Source organism: Fusarium subglutinans, assembly GCF_013396075.1.
Source record: "Fusarium subglutinans strain NRRL 66333 chromosome Unknown NRRL66333_c0000014, whole genome shotgun sequence".
Taxonomy (NCBI): domain Eukaryota; kingdom Fungi; phylum Ascomycota; class Sordariomycetes; order Hypocreales; family Nectriaceae; genus Fusarium; species Fusarium subglutinans.
The window spans coordinates 77,622-94,321 of NW_023502077.1; the positions used below are offsets into that span (position 1 = coordinate 77,622).

General features: G+C 50.5%; 5 protein-coding genes across 5 annotated transcripts; 1 reads left to right on the forward strand and 4 right to left on the reverse strand.

Moving 5' to 3' along the window:
• Positions 1-737: 737 nt before the first annotated feature.
• Positions 738-3,474, reverse strand: FSUBG_1749 (polyketide synthase; the record flags this gene model as incomplete). The annotated part of the gene is made up of 4 exons (XM_036679449.1): positions 738-2,079; positions 2,128-2,543; positions 2,603-2,890; positions 2,941-3,474. 4 exons carry the CDS (start codon positions 3,472-3,474, stop codon positions 738-740), a joined length of 2,580 nt encoding a protein of 859 aa, XP_036542666.1.
• A 24-nt stretch (positions 3,475-3,498) lies between these two features.
• FSUBG_1750 (polyketide synthase) lies at positions 3,499-8,496 on the reverse strand (the record flags this gene model as incomplete). Its single annotated transcript, XM_036679451.1, has 2 exons — positions 3,499-7,711; positions 7,760-8,496. The coding sequence occupies 2 exons, from the start codon at positions 8,494-8,496 to the stop codon at positions 3,499-3,501; spliced, it is 4,950 nt and encodes a 1,649-aa protein (XP_036542667.1).
• A 706-nt stretch (positions 8,497-9,202) lies between these two features.
• On the forward strand, positions 9,203-10,764 carry FSUBG_1751 (aminotransferase class I and II; the record flags this gene model as incomplete). The annotated part of the gene is made up of 4 exons (XM_036679452.1): positions 9,203-9,952; positions 10,007-10,082; positions 10,135-10,277; positions 10,336-10,764. 4 exons carry the CDS (start codon positions 9,203-9,205, stop codon positions 10,762-10,764), a joined length of 1,398 nt encoding a protein of 465 aa, XP_036542668.1.
• Positions 10,765-11,203: 439 nt separating this feature from the next.
• On the reverse strand, positions 11,204-14,342 carry FSUBG_1752 (nonribosomal peptide synthetase 5; the record flags this gene model as incomplete). Its single annotated transcript, XM_036679453.1, has 2 exons — positions 11,204-13,611; positions 13,670-14,342. 2 exons carry the CDS (start codon positions 14,340-14,342, stop codon positions 11,204-11,206), a joined length of 3,081 nt encoding a protein of 1,026 aa, XP_036542669.1.
• A 629-nt stretch (positions 14,343-14,971) lies between these two features.
• On the reverse strand, positions 14,972-16,648 carry FSUBG_1753 (carnosine synthase 1; the record flags this gene model as incomplete). Its single annotated transcript, XM_036679454.1, has 1 exon — positions 14,972-16,648. One exon carries the CDS (start codon positions 16,646-16,648, stop codon positions 14,972-14,974), a length of 1,677 nt encoding a protein of 558 aa, XP_036542670.1.
• Between the last annotated feature and the right edge of the window lie 52 nt (positions 16,649-16,700).

Below are 16,700 nucleotides of genomic sequence, written 5' to 3' on the forward strand. Positions count from 1 at the left end.
CAATGACGGTAAGCTCGCCCTTGTTTCTGTGGTGTCCTCCAATCTCGCTCCGTCGAAACCGGTCATTAGAGAACGATGGGGGCCAATCAGCGCTGAGCGTCGACATCACTCCTATGGCGGGGCAGTTTGTTTTAGGGGCCTACGGGAGTTTGCAGGGGCCCGAGCTTCCCGCTGAGTGAGGTCCTGTCGGGTTTAGTGATCAGCTGCTTGCGATGGGCATCTCATTCCACATTACGCGGTCATTTTATACGAGAACGCTACTTCATTCCGTGCCTTGATATTAAGTTCTGGATGACTTCATTCATTTGAACTCTTAGGGCTCATACTAGTTGCTCTTCTATTGTGAAGACGACCTTAGCAAGGACACCGTCTTTTTTGTACACCAACTTGGGTGCGATGCCAAACACATGTAGGCTGACTAAGATAATCGTGCCATTCATCTATCTCACCACACATTCATATCTGCCACTTGAGGAGTTAAGAAAACATCAGACCTTAATATAAAGCATCAAAGTAAACTCAGCAACTGGATTATCATTACAAGTTCAAAAGCCAGGTATACTGACATATCCTGATATATCCTAAACTTGAGATAAAGATGTGATCTTGCCAATCTATCCTGTCTTGCTATATCACAGTTGAGAGCTTACACGATGCCCAAAATATCAAGGTCTCAAACCCAATCACTAAAGCGATGCAAAGGCTTCGACCACCCAAACGCCTCCTCTGACAATGTTCTAGTTATTATACAGCCCCTTGAGCCCATCCGCAGTGCGCTTACCCAATGCCTCCAACGTTCCCATGCTAAGCATCTCGAGTGTGCTAATCTCAAAACCAAATGTGAGTTTCCACCAGCCACGTAATTCAATAGCAACCAACGAGTCAAGTCCCATATCCGCGGTGTTCATGCCGATGTCAAGGTCCACGTCGCCCGTGAGGAGCAGGCTGGCCAACTTCTTGCCAATCTCCAAGGCAAGTGTGTTGACAGCCTCGTGAGAGTTGAGGATGCTGGGATCCTTCTTGACCGAAGAGAGGAAAGCACGGAGACCATCGTTTGCTGGCAGTGCGCCACTTTGGCCACGGCCGATGTTGTGATATGCCGCCATTCTCACGTCCTTGCTTAGACGCGTGCTACTCTCTGCGCTTCCTAGAGGAACAGTGGGAGCAACACCGAGGAGGAATGCATCGCCGTACTCTTGAGGAGAGGACGCAGGCATCAGAGCAACGTTAAGTGCTTCGACTAATTCACTCTCGCCCACAGGACGCCATCCGGTGCCCTTCATCTTCCGGAGCAAGTCCTGGTTCTCATCAAGATATCCAATGCCCTCCATGGCTCCGAGATCAAGGGATGTGCAAGGAAGTCCCATTCCAGCTCGGTATCGAGCGAAAGCATCGAGGAAAGTGTTTGCGCTGGCGTAGTTGGCTTGTCCGACTTGACCAAGTATGCCAGATAAAGAACTGAAGAGCAGGAAGAAATCGAGTGGGCACTTGGCAGCCAGAGACGCGTTGTGTAGGTTCCAGGTACCCTGAACCTTTGGTCGAGTTGTTGTCTCCCACTCTTGGAACGTCATGTCCTCAAACATGCGGTCTCGAAGAACCATGGACATTTGGATGATGCCTTTCAGAGGAGAAGAGGCCTCGCCAATGGCGCGGGTGACGTCGTCGGCGTTGGTGACGTCGCCACGAATGAACTGGACACTGCAGCCCATGCTCTCGATCTCCTGCTTGAACTTGTCATGCTGAGTGCTGCCTCCGGCGCTACGAGACAGGTACACTAGGTTTCGGGCACCTCTTTCGACCATCCAAACGGAGAGGGCGCGGCCTAAACCACCAAGGCCACCAACAAGCAGATATGATGCGCTTCCGTCGAGTTGGAGATTAGTTATCTTAGTGGCCTGAACAGGGCCAGTCAGAGGCCTGCCAGCAGCATCTCGGATCTCAAGAACAATCTTGCCCATGTGTTTGCCTTGTCGCATGTGTCTGAAGGCATCGAGGACCGCAGAGCCAGGGAACACCTGATCGACCCGGATTGGTTTGAGGATGCGGTTGGAGAAGCAGTTCATAATAAAGGAGAGGAGACTACATATGTTAGGAATGATTTTCTTATCAGGAGGAATAGTGACCTACCGGTTGATAACCTCGGGACGTTCAGCTCTCAGTTGGTCAACATCCAGGCAGCAATAGTTGCGGTTCTGCAAGAAAGGGCCCATATCAAGCTGGGCGTTCTGGAGAAGATCCCTCTTGCTAATCTCAACCATGGTGCCCCATTTGGCGACGCACTTCCAGGTTGTGTGCAAAAGTTCTCCGCTCAGCGAGTTCAGAGCGACATCGACACCTTTACCTCCAGTCTCTCGCAGCAGATCTGTGGCGAATGACGCATCTCTAGAGTTGAAGATATGGCTTCTGGGGATGTCGAATGTCTTGGTCAAGTACTCAACCTTGGCTTCACTGCCAACTGTTGTGTAAATCTCGGCACCAAGCATGCGGGCGACTTGAATAGCAGCAAGTCCTACACCGCCACAACCGCTGTGAATGAGAACGGACTGCAAAATGTGTTAGCATCAGACTAGATACAGTCAGTATATGTGTTATTTGGACGTACCTGGCCTCTGGTAAGGCGTCCCAGATCGATAAGGCCGTAGACAGCAGTTAAGAAGACAATAGGAATGGCCGAGGCTTCAACAAAGCTGATGTCGTCAGGCAGCTTTTGGGCCAGAAGTTCAGGTACCCTCACAACAGTACTGAAGGTATCCTCTCCGACAAAGATAGTGCGATCGCCAGGACGAAGCTTGGTGACGTTGGAACCAACCCTTCGAACAACGCCGGCCGCTTCGTAACCAAACTTGAGACTCTTGGGCGGTGGGATTATTCCCATGGCAACTAAGACGTACTATTGCATCCAAGTTAACAAGGAAACATAAGTATAGGAAAGGTACTTACGCGGAAGTTGAGGCCACTGGCATATACTTCAACCTCGATCTCGTTGTCCTTGGGATCAGTAGGAGGTTGTGATGCCCAGAACAAGCTCTCCATACGACCTGGCTGTGTCATAGTGACATATGCCTCACTCTCACTCACTTTATCCTCCAACTCCTTATCCAGAGCGGCCGGGAAGATTCGATTCACCAGAACCTCACCCTTACTGATGACATACTCCAGATCCGGGCCGAGAACACCATCCTGACTCCTGGCCTGGAACTGGGCCAGAACTTTGACCAGAGTTGCCAGATTCTCGGGCGATGTGATGCTGTCTACCTCACAGACAGCAATATCCGTGGATGTTTCGTTGCGGAGAGTGCGAGTGAACCCTATTGTCTGAGCGAATCTGGGATCCTGGCACTCAACGCTCGACTGGCGTGTTACCCAAAGAAGACCATTGGGGTTCTGGACGCTGTTGACAAATGTCTTGAGCTTTGTGAACCCTTCGGCGTCGATACTCTCGATGAAGGGGCCTTGCTCATCGAGAACAGCCATCATGTCTTGACCAGGGGGAGGAGTCTAGTCCAAAAAGCACCGATCGACAGCGTAGCCTTGAGCTTCAAGCTCCCGTGTCAGCTCAGAGGGCCCTTCTCCATGACACAGCAAAGTGATTCGCTTTTTAGGTGTATTCTTAGGCTCCCGTCTGGCCACTACAACAGTAGCAGCCCAGGGAGCCAGACTCAACTGTTCCACACCGACAAAGTTGGATGTTTCCAAGAGTCTTTGGAGTGTTTCCGGTCCTACGATGGACCCTTCGACACGTTCGTCCTCATATGACCACCATCCTTGAGCAGTTCCAAGAACGAACTGCACCCATAACGAATCAGGTCGAGGTTCCTGGAGTAGAAGTCTTCCATTAGGGCTCAGCAAGTTACGAAGACTCGCGAGGGACTTCTCCGCGTTTCTGGCCGAGCTCACAGCTCCTGGGGCAATAATGAGATCGAACTGTCGATCATCAAACCCTTGGTCCGCTAGACTCTGGCTGAGATCAAGAGTCGTGAATTCGATGTCAGACACTAGTTTCTTGAGGTGTTCGCTCGAAGCCTCTGGCATACCCAGTAGAGGCGTGACGATGGTATACTTGGAGAATAGACGAGTGCCGTCATTGCGAGTCAGAACCTCGATGGCCTTGGATGTTGTCTCGATAGATCCTGAGTAGAAGTCAAGAACTCTGAGTGTGGGCTTTTTGTTGCCGAGACAAAGGAGGAAGTCTGAAATATCCGGCTGAGACACCATTTCAAGTGATGAGTAAGAGCCGAGCTCGTTGACTTCGGCCTCTTGTTGGCTCAGAAGATCACGAAGCTTGTCATAGGTCGCAAACATTGCTTCCGCTGCAAGTCTTGCTGGCGATGTCCCGTTGTCCTGGATCTTCTGGGAAAGAGACTTGGACATGTCGGCCAGTTCCACGTCGTCAAAAGCTGCAAGGCCCGGCTCCATGACTTTGTCGAGCCAGTTCTTGTACTTGATCAGATGTGGGACTTGAACATCAACACTGGCAGCCAATCGATGCGCCTGGGCGATCAATATCTTGGAAAGCTCCGTTAGGTTTTTGAACGAGTCCTCGGTATCCTCGGGACACTTCACAAGATCCCCAAGCGACTTTAAATCGATGTCTGGCACCCACTCGCATCTTGCCGTGATGGGAACTTCGGCATTTTCGCCTACATCTCCCTCTTCAAAGAATGAAGAATGGGAGTTGATGACTCGCATGACGGGCTTCGATCCTGAAAACACGGTACCGCTACCAACGAGGTCCTGACCAAGCTCTGAAGACACCTCGATGCTCACTATCTCATCATTGCACCGAGCCATGGTCATGAACTCAATGCTTGAGGCAACGAGTCGTCGGTAGGAACGGCAGATTCCAAGCGTAGATGTGCAGCTCACTAACTGATAGAAGGTGTCGAGGACAATAGGGTGCATGTGATACTCTGAAGCATCATCCCATCGGTTCTCACCATTCTGTATAGTAGTTGAGGCTTGATGGGGTGGTTTTGTCGATGTACAGATGCTTTCCATGGTGTTGAAAGTAGGCCCATAGGTAAGCCCCTTTTCAGAAACGACTTCATACCACTTGGAAGCATTGACCTCTCGTGGCAGCACATCGCCACTTTTCTTGATAACCTCTTTCTCAGGGAATGGGTTCTGCTCTCCCCGAACCTGTCCCCAGCAATGCTTGATCCATACGTGGCCATTGTGTGAGCTCACAGAGAACTCCCACCACTCACTGTCTTGCTCCTCTGTCAACTTCACACGGCGCAGGGTAGTGACAATCTCTGTAGCACCATCTTCCTCAATAACCAAAGCCGTGTGGACCTTGACATTCCGCAGGCTAACTCCTTCTTGGATCCCAGTGATTTGTCTGCAGGCTTCTGATGCAATAGCAATGTATCCTGCAAAGGGGAAGACTATCGTCTCACCGATCTTGTGGTCAGCAATCCATGGGGTACGAGACACCTGGATGAGATTTCTCCAGGATGGCTCTAGGCTGGTACTCTCATGGCTCCTTATTCCCAGGAGGTTGTGGTCCGGGAACTCTCGCTCTCGCCATTCTTTGGCCAAACGAGACTCGAAGAAGAGACGATTCTGGTGATTCCAGGGGTAGCAAGGCAGGCTAGCGACGCAAGAACCACTGGGAAGCAGTGACTTCAAGTCAACATCCATATGCAAAGTGTACAGTTTTCCAATGGCCTGTAGGAAGTTCTCGACACTGTTTTGCTTTCTGACCAGGGATGGGACATACGAAGCCTTGCTTGCTTTGTCGGCCAGAATCTGCCTCAGGGGCCCAGCAAGAGCGGAGTGAGGGCCAAGCTCCAAAAAGACTTGGTGATGGTTTGGCTCAGAAGATGCGATGATTGACGACACGGCAGATCGGAACAAGACAGGTCGTTCCAAGTTCGTCTGCCAGTACTTTGGACCAAGCTGATTCGCTTTTTCTGTCCCAGAAAGGAGTTCGCCAGTCACACTGGAAAAGAAAGGGATCTGAGGTGCTTTCCCAACAACTCCTGAATCAACGAGCGCGGCGTGGTAGATCTCGCCAGCACCCAGCATGTGATGAGAATGATAAGCCTTGTCGACCTTGAGAGTAGTGGCGGGGATTCCCGGGTGGGCTTCTTTCACCTCAGCCACTACAGCTTGCAGAGGTTCAATGTCGCCAGAAATGGTGACATTGGTAGGCGAGTTGTCACAAGCGATCACTACTCCGGGCTTGAGATGCTTCTCCGCCTCTGCCCATCCAAGACCGACCGCAGCCATTCCACCCTGTAAGTGCTTCTGCTCAGCAGTAGTTGAACCACGGAAGAAGGCAATGATGATGGCCTCCCTCGCCGTCAAAGCCCCAGCAGCGTAAGCAGCAGCAATCTCACCGCTAGAGTGACCAACAACAGCATCAGGCTTTACCCCGACCGAGGCAAATGTGTCAATGAGGGCAATCTGTAACGCGGTGCACAGCGGTTGAGAGAACTCAGCTTCGTAGATTCTGCTGGTTCGGGCTGGTTTGAGAATCTCTTCGGCGAGAGACCAGGTTGGCGAAGCAGTACCTAACGTTCCAAGATGATACTGTAGCGCATTTATAGTACCAGAGAATACGCTGTTGGAGAGCAGTAACTCTCGTCCAAGCTGGGGCCAAGCAGCGCCCTGGCCACTGAATACCATGATGAGACAACTTGGGGAAGATGGATTATCTCTGGAGAGCGCGGAGGTGCTGACTTCAATGTTTTCCTTGGTAGCGATGGCAAAAGACCTGTGGTTGAAGTGTTCTCTTCTGTTTGCAAGCGTGTATGCAATGTCAGATAGGTTCGACACATCTCCACTGTCAAAGAGGGCCTGGTAGCTGGCAGTCATTGCCTTGAGAGAGGGCGTAGTCTTGGCCGAGAACAGCAACAGTCTGGGGCCCTCGTCCTGAGAGTCTGGTTCGGTCACTGGCTTAGCGATAACTTGCGGGTGAGATGCCATGAAGCTCTCGATAGACTCAACAATAACGTGGGCGTTGGAACCACCAACACCAAAAGAGTTGATACTAATACGCTCGTCACGTCCCGCAGGCCATGGTGTTGGTTCCTCGGGAATGACGAGCTTAGCGCGCTCGAAGGGAATCTTGGGGTTAACGGGCGAGTACTTGATGTTGGGGGCGATCATATTGTGCTCCAGAGACAGGGTAGCCTTGAGGACGGCAGTAAGTCCAGAGGCACTCTCAGAGTGCCCCAGGTTAGGCTTGACCGATCCGAGGTAGATTCCCTGTTCGCCAAACACAGAAGCAATCGCCTCAGTCTCGATTGGATCACCAGTTGCAGTTCCTGTTCCGTGGCACTCAAACACAGCTGTCTTTGAAAGATCACGGATGCCTGCGACGGAGTACGCTCTCCTGATCAATGTCTCCTGGGCCGTAACACTGGGGTTCGTCAGAGGATTAGTCTTTCCGTCAAAGTTGGCGGCAGCACCAGAGATGATGGAACGAATGGGGTTCCCGTCTCGGATAGCGGCGCTCAGTGACTTGATGTAAATGGAGACGATGGCGTCACCGCGAGCATAGCCGTTGGCTTCGGCGGAAAATGTCTTGCATGAACCATCAGGGCTGATAATACCTTGGTCGGCCAATCGTGTAAGCAGATCAGGGGCCAGGATGAGACTTGTTCCTCCGACAATGGCAGATTCGCAGTCACCCTTGCCAATGGCCATACAAGCCTCGTTAAGACTGACCAACGCAGATGAGCAGGCGGTTCGGATGGTCATGCTATGGAATCGTTAGTCACCGCCAGTATCAATAAGTGAACTTTCATACCTTGGCCCTCTCAGATCCATCTCGTGAGAGATACGTTCCGAGATCATAAAGTCATGTGATGCAATAGTCGAAACAACACTTCTGTGTAGAGGATCTCTCCCCATGATATCGTACCAATCATTCGCAAACGAACCGATATATACACCGGTGCTCGAGCCTTGGAAGTTGACCTCACCAGCATCATCGACCGACTCCCTGGCCACTTCAAGCATCAGCCTCTGCTGAGGGTCGAGCCACTCGACATCACGGCGAGACATGGAGAAGAAGGATGTATCTAGCCCGGCCAGATCAACGGACTCGTCGAGGAAGTAGCCGTACTGACAGTTGGCACTCCCAGTCTTGTGAGCATTATAGTAACCGTCAATATTGAATCTTGTCATAGGAACGCGGCTTCGAGCGTCGCCTCCCTCGAGAAGAAACTCCCACAAGTCACTGGGAGAGGCAATTCCTCCAGGGAGTCGACACGCCATTCCGCAGATGGCGACGGGTTCAAAGGGGGGTCTTGAGCCATTGGCTTCAGCAGCAGTAGGAATGGGCATGGTATGTCCGTTACTCTGTGCGCTGTGGCCGTTGATACCCTCAGTATGGTTCCCATCTGGAACATGGCCATTGGTGTGCCCGTTGGTGTGTCCGTTGGTATGGCCATTGACACGTCCGTTGGTATGGCCATTCATGTTTCCGTTGGAGGTTGCGGTATTATGGCCATTAAGCTCGTTGTGGCCGTTTGTTTGAGTCATGTCGTCCAACTTTTCTAAGAGAGTATGAAGTTAAGGTGAGAATGGATAGAATTATCTGTTCAAAGTCACTTCCATAACACTTCAGCTGCTCATGAGCTCTTATGTTCTCTCACATCTAGCCATTAGATTACACAATTCCAACTTGCTGAGGCTGGCCGACTTCCTATTCGGTCAACCGTACTATCCCTGAGACTGGCATTGTCATCTCTGGACCGACAACTTTTCCTACAACCCTTGCAATTACCTACACGCAGCTGTAGAGCACAATGGGGCTCATTCTGCAAGGTTCGATCACGCCTACAGTGGAACCCTGTCCTATGCTCATCCCTGTAAAGTCCTGTCAGGCGTTCATGCACGTCAGGCAAACCGGGGTAGAAAGATGCATGTCAGCCACTGCAGATACAGTAATGCATGTCAGTTTCTGTCATGTCAGCCACTGTGAGGCCCTTTGCACTATCATTCAATCCGTGTAATATCATGGATATTACAGAATCTGTTGAGAGATAGTTGCTTCGTGTCTGCTGGGTGGACAGATGGGCAGCATAATTCGTTGAGGACTTAACCTCACCCTACCTATGCCACACGGTATCTAGCATATGTATATCTTTGCAATTCATCATCGTAATTGTTGTTGTTTTACTTCCTAGGTTTCATAACTAGTTAAACCCTTCCATATTATTCTTTCTGCTCATACTATACCGTCCAAATGTATTACAAATCCGTCCTTGACTCGCATCTTCGTGGCCAAACCCTCCGCGGTCCGTCGATGAAATCTGAAGCTGCCTTTTATCGCCGATTAGAACAATCACTAGATGTTACCCGTAAGAGAGGTGGTTGTATTACACTCAAGCCTCGATGGGAAGATGATGTCCTCGACTTCACGTCAAGTGACTTTTTGTCCCTGAGTCGATCGGGACGCATCCGTGACACGTCCATGGAAGAACTCGCTCGCTGCGGTGACTTCAGACTGAGTGCCTCGGGCTCACGCACACAATACGGTAACTATGATTACCTCAATGTGGTCGAGAAGGAGATCTCGACGTTTCATAATGCAGATACTGCTTGGATCTGTCACTCGGGCTTCCTTGCCAATATTGCCATCTTTGAGGCTGTGCCGTTACCTGGCGATGCTATTGTGTGGGATGAGTTCTCGCATGCGAGTACAGCCTTGGGCGTGAAGCTAAGCAATGCCGCTCACAAGATCTCCTTCAAGCACAACGACATCGATTCTCTCCGAGACGTGTTGACCTCGCTGAGAGATGAAGACGCCTCATTTCGCTCCGGGGCCAAGTCAATCCTCATTTGTGTTGAGTCAATCTATAGCATGGAGGGTGACATCTGTCCATTGCTCGAGTTTGTTCAACTGGCCAAAGAACTATTTCCTGCTGGCAATGCCCAGTTCGTTATAGACGAGGCCCATAGCAGCGGTGTTCTTGGCCCAAGAGGTGGCGGACTGGTAAGTAGTCACATCCCACGGGTTTACTGTTGTCTATCTAACCCTCGGAAATAGGTCCAGGAATTAGGCCTTGAGAAGGACATCGCCATAAGAGTCCACGTGTGCAGCAAAGCCTTGGGTGCAACCGGAGGTACGTCTCTCAGACTTTGTAGAGGGTGTCTTCTTTTAACACTTCGCTTTAGGTGTCATTCTGTGCAACCAGACCATCCGAAACGTGATTATTCAGAACGCACGATCACTGACTTACAGTGGTGCACCCTCGATTCCCATGGTAGCTTGTATTCGTGCTGGGTACCAACTTTTGCGAAACGGCCATACTCAAGATGTATGTCTCTGCTTTTCTCCCCTATACCGTGACCCTGACTTTCCTAACAACAACACAGCAACAGAATCACATCCAGGAGATTGTCAAGCATTTCTTGCAGAGCATCACAGATCACCCCGTATGGCAAGAGGCCATTGACGAGGGGTTGATAACTATCCCGCTCGCCGATGAATGGGAACAGCGTCCATATCACTCACACATCATGCCGATTCTCCTACACCACGGCCATGAGATGTACCTGTTCTACCACCTCATCATCGCCAACATGAATGCATACCCAATCTCGTACCCGACAGTGCCAAAGGGAGCCAGTCGTATCCGGCTTGTCTTTCACGCCCACAACTCTCGCGAGGAGATAGATGCTCTTGTGGCAGCGATTGGAGACTGGGCATCAGAGATGATTGAGATATCGCAGAGCGGCAATAAGAACTCCTTACCTTCTGCTGCACGGAAGGTTAACTCCATGCAACTAACACGTCAGTCTTGATACTTGGAGTTGAGTGAATGTTAGTTTAATTTAGTTAGACTAGGTCTTGTCAGTTAGTAAACTTACTCATTGGTATTATATCTTGCTTATAAACCTACAACTGTGAGGTTCAATGGCTCATATATCAAATCAACCAAGGTGAGGAGCTGTATGGGCGTAGAACAGCCAAAACTACAAAACGAGAAACCTGGTCTCTCAAATTTACTCCAGACTGGATACCTAACTTTGCCGAGAGGAGGGCCAGGACTATCAAGCTAGTCTCAAGTCGATACTATCACTCATTCTGTAAACCAAAGGAGTTCAACACAGAGATCAAGTGCCATTGAAGAACCAGTGTAATTTCGGGGCATAATTATCCGTATTTTAAACTATGGTTCTATCTCACATACTACCTCCTCAACTCCGAGTTCAACATATCATCCTCACAATGAACTGCCTCTCAGCAGAGAAGACTCTCGATGAGAGTATCTTCTGTCGAGTCCACCAGCGAATTCAGCAGATCACCAGCAACCCACTTCATCTTCTCAGCCCATTCCATATCAACACCCGAAGACTGTACCTCAAGAACGTTCGTCACATCATCACCCTCTTGGAAGATAGACCAATTCAGGAGGTAGTTGTGGCGCTGCTTGTCACTATAAGTCCAGTTGGCTGATGGCTGCGGTACATCGAGGAAGCAGAGAACTATCGTCGCGTTCAGGCGGGGGTCTGCCATGATAGAGTCGGGCAGGGCGTGAGAGAGGCCATCGAACTCGAGGGTATCAAGTGTAGCTTTATGCACCTCGGCCAACCACTCGTGAACGCGTCCGCTTGATGGAACAGGGGTACTAAATGGGACTCGGGAGAGCAAAGGACCAACTATTGACTCAACCCCTGGCCAAGGGAGAGTACGTCCTGATAGACTAATACAGAATCCGAGCTGGTTCCATCCTGTCACTTTTGCCAGAAACAAAGCCCAGGACGCATACGCCATGGTACTATTCGTAATGCCGAGTCTGTGAACTGCAGCGTTGAGTCTAGCTCTGCTGATAGGCGTGGGTGCTTTATATCGCACCAGATCAAAAGCTTGCTTTGATGGGAGTGTCGCTGGACGAGGGAGATTCAAGATGGCGTCTTTGTGAAGCGGTTGAATCATCTTGTTGAAAGCATCTGTTGCTCTCGCCAAGTTCTCCCTCGAATACTTCTGCATGAAGCGCGCAAAGTCCTGAAACCGAGGCCTTGAGACAATGTCTTCACCGGCCAACGCCCTCTCCACATCAGCCGAGAGTATTGCAGACGAAAACACATCAACCAATACGTGATGGGTTCGACTGATGAGTGCCAAGGCCTTACGACCAGGTACAGAGACACATGTCATATCGCAGTAAGGAACTTCCGTATCTGATGGCTTGAGGCTTTCCAAAGATGACCAGGCTCTCTCCTCGGCGGCTGCACACGCTGCCTCGAAGTTGTCTTGCTCGACAACCACGTCATGCCAGTCAAGATTCAGTCTGCCCAGATCAGAGAGAGTAAACCTTTCCAGGTCAAAGCTTGTTCGGAAGATGCTATGTGCTGACCAGACCTTGACGCAAGCATCGCGAATCTCACTGGCGGTTGGCGTCTTGGAAGCATCTCCAACGTAGCGAGTCGTACCAATAAGAGCACAGAACTTGGGATATTCCAGAGATCGATTTAGGAATAGCCTCTGTACTGGAGTTACTGGGATATCACAGAACCCAACCTCTGGCTCTTGGTCACCTCCTTTGTCATCTGAGGGTGTCGATCTCTTCAAGACATTTTGTAGTTGACCAATGGTATCCAGCTTCAGCACATCGACCACAGAAACAGAGAAACCCTTCTTGTTCAGTAGATTGGTGAGTTTGAGAGCTGTAAGAGAGTTTCCCCCATTCTTGGTGAATGCTGATGTCTCATTGAGCCGTTGGGCCGGAACGTGTAATACTTGAGAGAAAGCCGCGCGCAGCACGTCATACGTCGAAGCTGTCTTCGTTTCTCCCTCCAACGCAAGCTCTTCCTCTTCTACTTCTCCCTCATCGAGTTGCTCTTTGAGGGCACCTCGATCCGCCTTTCCGTTTGGTCGTAGGGGAAAGGAGTCTAGGGCAACGATGATGTCTGGGATGATAAAAGGATCATAACGCTCTCTCATAAATTGACGGAGCTCCTCAATGTTGACCTTGGCGGGTTGAATACATCCTACCAGACGCTCTCGCCACTTGAAGGCCACGGCAACTCTTACAGGCTTGAATGAGGCGAGTGCTGGCTCAACCTCAGTATCGAGGTTGACAAGAAACCCTCTATTCTTGATCAAAGAATCTGCTCGCCCAGCCCAAATGATTTGGCCATCTTTGTATCGTCGAGCAAGGTCTCCAGTCCTGTAAAACCTTTTCCCGTTCCACTCGATGAATTTCTGGGCTGTGAGTTCAGGGTTTTTATAGTAGCCAGCTGCCAGGCCTGGTCCCGTGATCATGACCTCGCCGTAGCTGCATTCCTGCAGATTCTCATCTACCAGAACAACCTCGACGCCTGGGATAAGCTCGCCAAACGGAGGGTCCTCCCCTGGCTTGAGTTCTCCAAAGCTGATGGTGACAGTTGTCTCTGAAGGGCCATATGTGGTGAGCACCTTGCGAGTTGGAGTGATCCAGCGATTGACGACATCCATTACGGGTGCTTCGCCACCGAGATATATGTACTGGACCCTATCATAGCCTCCAGAAGGATCCATGACAGCGAGCATCGAGGGTGTCATGCTCAGAACCTCACAGGTGGTTGAGGCTTGAGGGAAATCGGATGGCGAAGCCAGTACCAACGTGCCACCCTTTGTCAGGCTCAGCCAAACAACACCGGCGCATCCTATGAAGATGTTTAGTACCAATTACTCTCATGAGAGATCAAAAAGCGACAGACATACCATCAAATGAAATGGAGTAAGCTAGAAGACTACGAAGCCCCTTCTCTGCCGTGATGACGTCGAGATTGTCGTTGAGTCGCACCATAGCAACAGAGCAAATGCCTCGGTGATAGACCATGACCCCTTTCGGCTTTCCCGTAGTTCCAGATGTAAACACAATCCAAGCAAGATCATTATATCGGAAGCCCCGTCGTATCTGGTCTAGCTGCTTGCACAAGAGGCCAATGCCCTCGGTGACAGGAGAAAGCAACCAAGAAGTCCGAAACTCCACCACATGGTCGACGTAGCTTGTCAACTCCAAGCCAGGACAATGGCTTGCAATGAGAGCCACAGAAGACGAAAGGTCAGAGAGTGCTGATTCTATTCTTCCACGACTCCAAGCCACAACATCCATGGGTATGTAGCAAGCACCGACTCTCAAGACACCTATGACGGCGGGGAGCATCTCGAGAGACATTTGGGTGAGTACGGGGACTCGACTCCGTGGTTTGACGCCTGCAGCGAGGAGTGCCTGGCTAACGTGAAGCGAAGCATTTCGTAGTTGGCCATACGTGAGTTGTTCGTCTTTCCACTCTACAGCAACTCTATCAGGATCTCGGGCTGCCCACTCATCGAACAGATCGACTACGGCTCTCTCAAGAGGGCGAGAGTCACCATTAGTTACGGTGTCCATGATGGGATGAAGAATATGGATGAGTGGTGAAAAGTCCAGTCGCACGTCCGTGAAAACCGGCCAAACAAGATTTTGTTGATTATCTGTCTTTCGTCCAAGATGCTTAGCAATTAAGATCCCTCATTCAGTACTTTTGAAAGGAACGCCCTTAAAATACGGAAGTAGACGTGCCCAGCCGAGGGCGGCGTTGTGCGCCTACCAGCGTTGTTTGAAAAAGTCTGACGGAGCATGTATGATACCCATGTTAAATCTGCAGGCTGACCATGCAGCCGGTGGATATGATTTCTTCACGTAATGGCTGACAGCTACATGCATGCTAGAACCCAAGGAGGGTGAGTAGCACAGAGTTGAAGTTGGGAGATGGCAGTGCATAGAAATGTTGGTATGCATGAGAGTCGCATGCTGAGGGGGGCCAAGTAACGGGAGATATGAGCTATGCATACGATCCAGATGAAAAATTAAGGCCTTGAAGACGTTTTGTAGACATTGCAATGATTAAATAGACCCCGATTCACTGGCACAGTCTTTGTTCACGTATCAGGCGCTTTTTCAGAGATATTCTCGTGTTCAAAAGTTCAAGCTTGTGAAAATAGCATAACGGTAGTTACTAAACAGAAAGCATCATGTCCTCACGGTCCTCCATGTGCGTGCTCGTCCAAGATCCTCTTAGAAACCTGCGCTACCAGGTGATACATCTCCAACAGATGCCGCCTATCCACCTTTGAAAACAGCAAAAAGTAAGCGACCCATGCTGAATCACCCGGAGACACAAACGTCCCCGCCTCCGCGTATAGTTCTGCCCGAGAGACATGGGCAGATATGTGCGGAATCTCTGCCAGGACCATGTCGATAAAACCAGGTGGCACAAAGACATGATCTCGGTGCACGGGAATCATGCAGTGCGCGCCCCAATACTGTGCACCTCCTCCTCCACCAATATCAACATGATCTCGGCCTAGAATCGAGGAGAAGGGTTGGGAGAGAGAGGCAAAACGCTCTGCGTCTCCAACAGCGTGGAGGAGCTGCAGTGCACCCATGTCTACCCCGTAAGTATACAGACTCGCCCATGTTCCCGCTGTGCCCGGCGAGCGAGCGTTGACTTCGATGAGGAACACATCCGGGTCTTGTTCGCGAGACCTGCTCACGGGGGCTAGATCAAGGATGTTGTCGCCTCGTAGGTCTTGATATTGCATTGAAGAGTTTTGCATCCGAGCTTCCACATGAAAAACACCAGATCGAAAGCCTAGCTGTAAGAGACTGTCGTGGAGAGAGTTTCGAATAATGCTCAACTCGTTGGCGGGTAAGCCACTGTTAGAAATTTGCACTGTCTCAACAAAGCTTTCGTCTGAAGTAGCAGCGCTCTTATCTCCAGGACATGGGAGATTGTCTGTAACTTCCAGGAAGAGGATCTGACCATCCCAGAGCACAAAGTTGGCGTCCAACTCAGGTCCATCGACGTATGTCTCGATAAGTACTCCTTGCTCCATAAGGCCCTCTATATCAAGTTCACGAACGGCTTGACGCATCGCTGCATCACCGCTCACTTTCTTGACGCCTCTGGAGAACTGACCACGAGATGGCTTCACTATCAGCGGGTATTTGAGTGACTGGAAGCTTTCCTGCATCTTGGCATCTTCTAGCTGGTCCACGCTGGTCAGATGCATGGCCTGGATGTTGGTCCTGTTGACAAGGCGGCGCATCTCGTGCTTGTAATGTGCCTTTTTCATACTCGACAGCGGCTCGGTGGGAAGCCCCAAGATCCCAGCTGCCTCAGCAGTTGCTATGACGAAACCGTCCGTGAATGTGACAATTCCGTCCACATGCTTGTCTTTGAGAGCATCCGCCATCCTCCGTGGTAGATCGGTGATGTTGCTCATATCAACAGGGATGAATTCTTGGCGAAGATGAGAATACTTGTCCTTCTTCAGCCAGTGATTTGGCTCATCAAAGACAATCAATGACATGCCAAGAGCCTGAGCAGCTTCGAAAAAGCCCCTCGAGCCATACATGCCCTGAATCTCATCGTACATTGGACGGCCGCCAACAACAGCCACTGTTCGAGCAAATGGCTTTTTCGGAACAATCCAGTTGAACTTGAGTCTCCTCTCCAGGTCATGCTGGAGCAAGCTCAGAGAGGAATTGTTGGTTTGTTTGGAATATCGCTTCACCACCAAAGCCCCTGGAGATGAGGGAAGCAGTGCAGAAAGGCTGCTAGGCCATTGCCAGTCTCCAGTCGCCAAAGCAGAAATCTTTTGATTCCGATTGTGAAAAGGAATGACAGTCTCGACGAAATCCGAGTGCCTCATCCTGACACTGATAATGTCGCTCCTGCAAAGATATCCGCTTCGTGGTGACAGA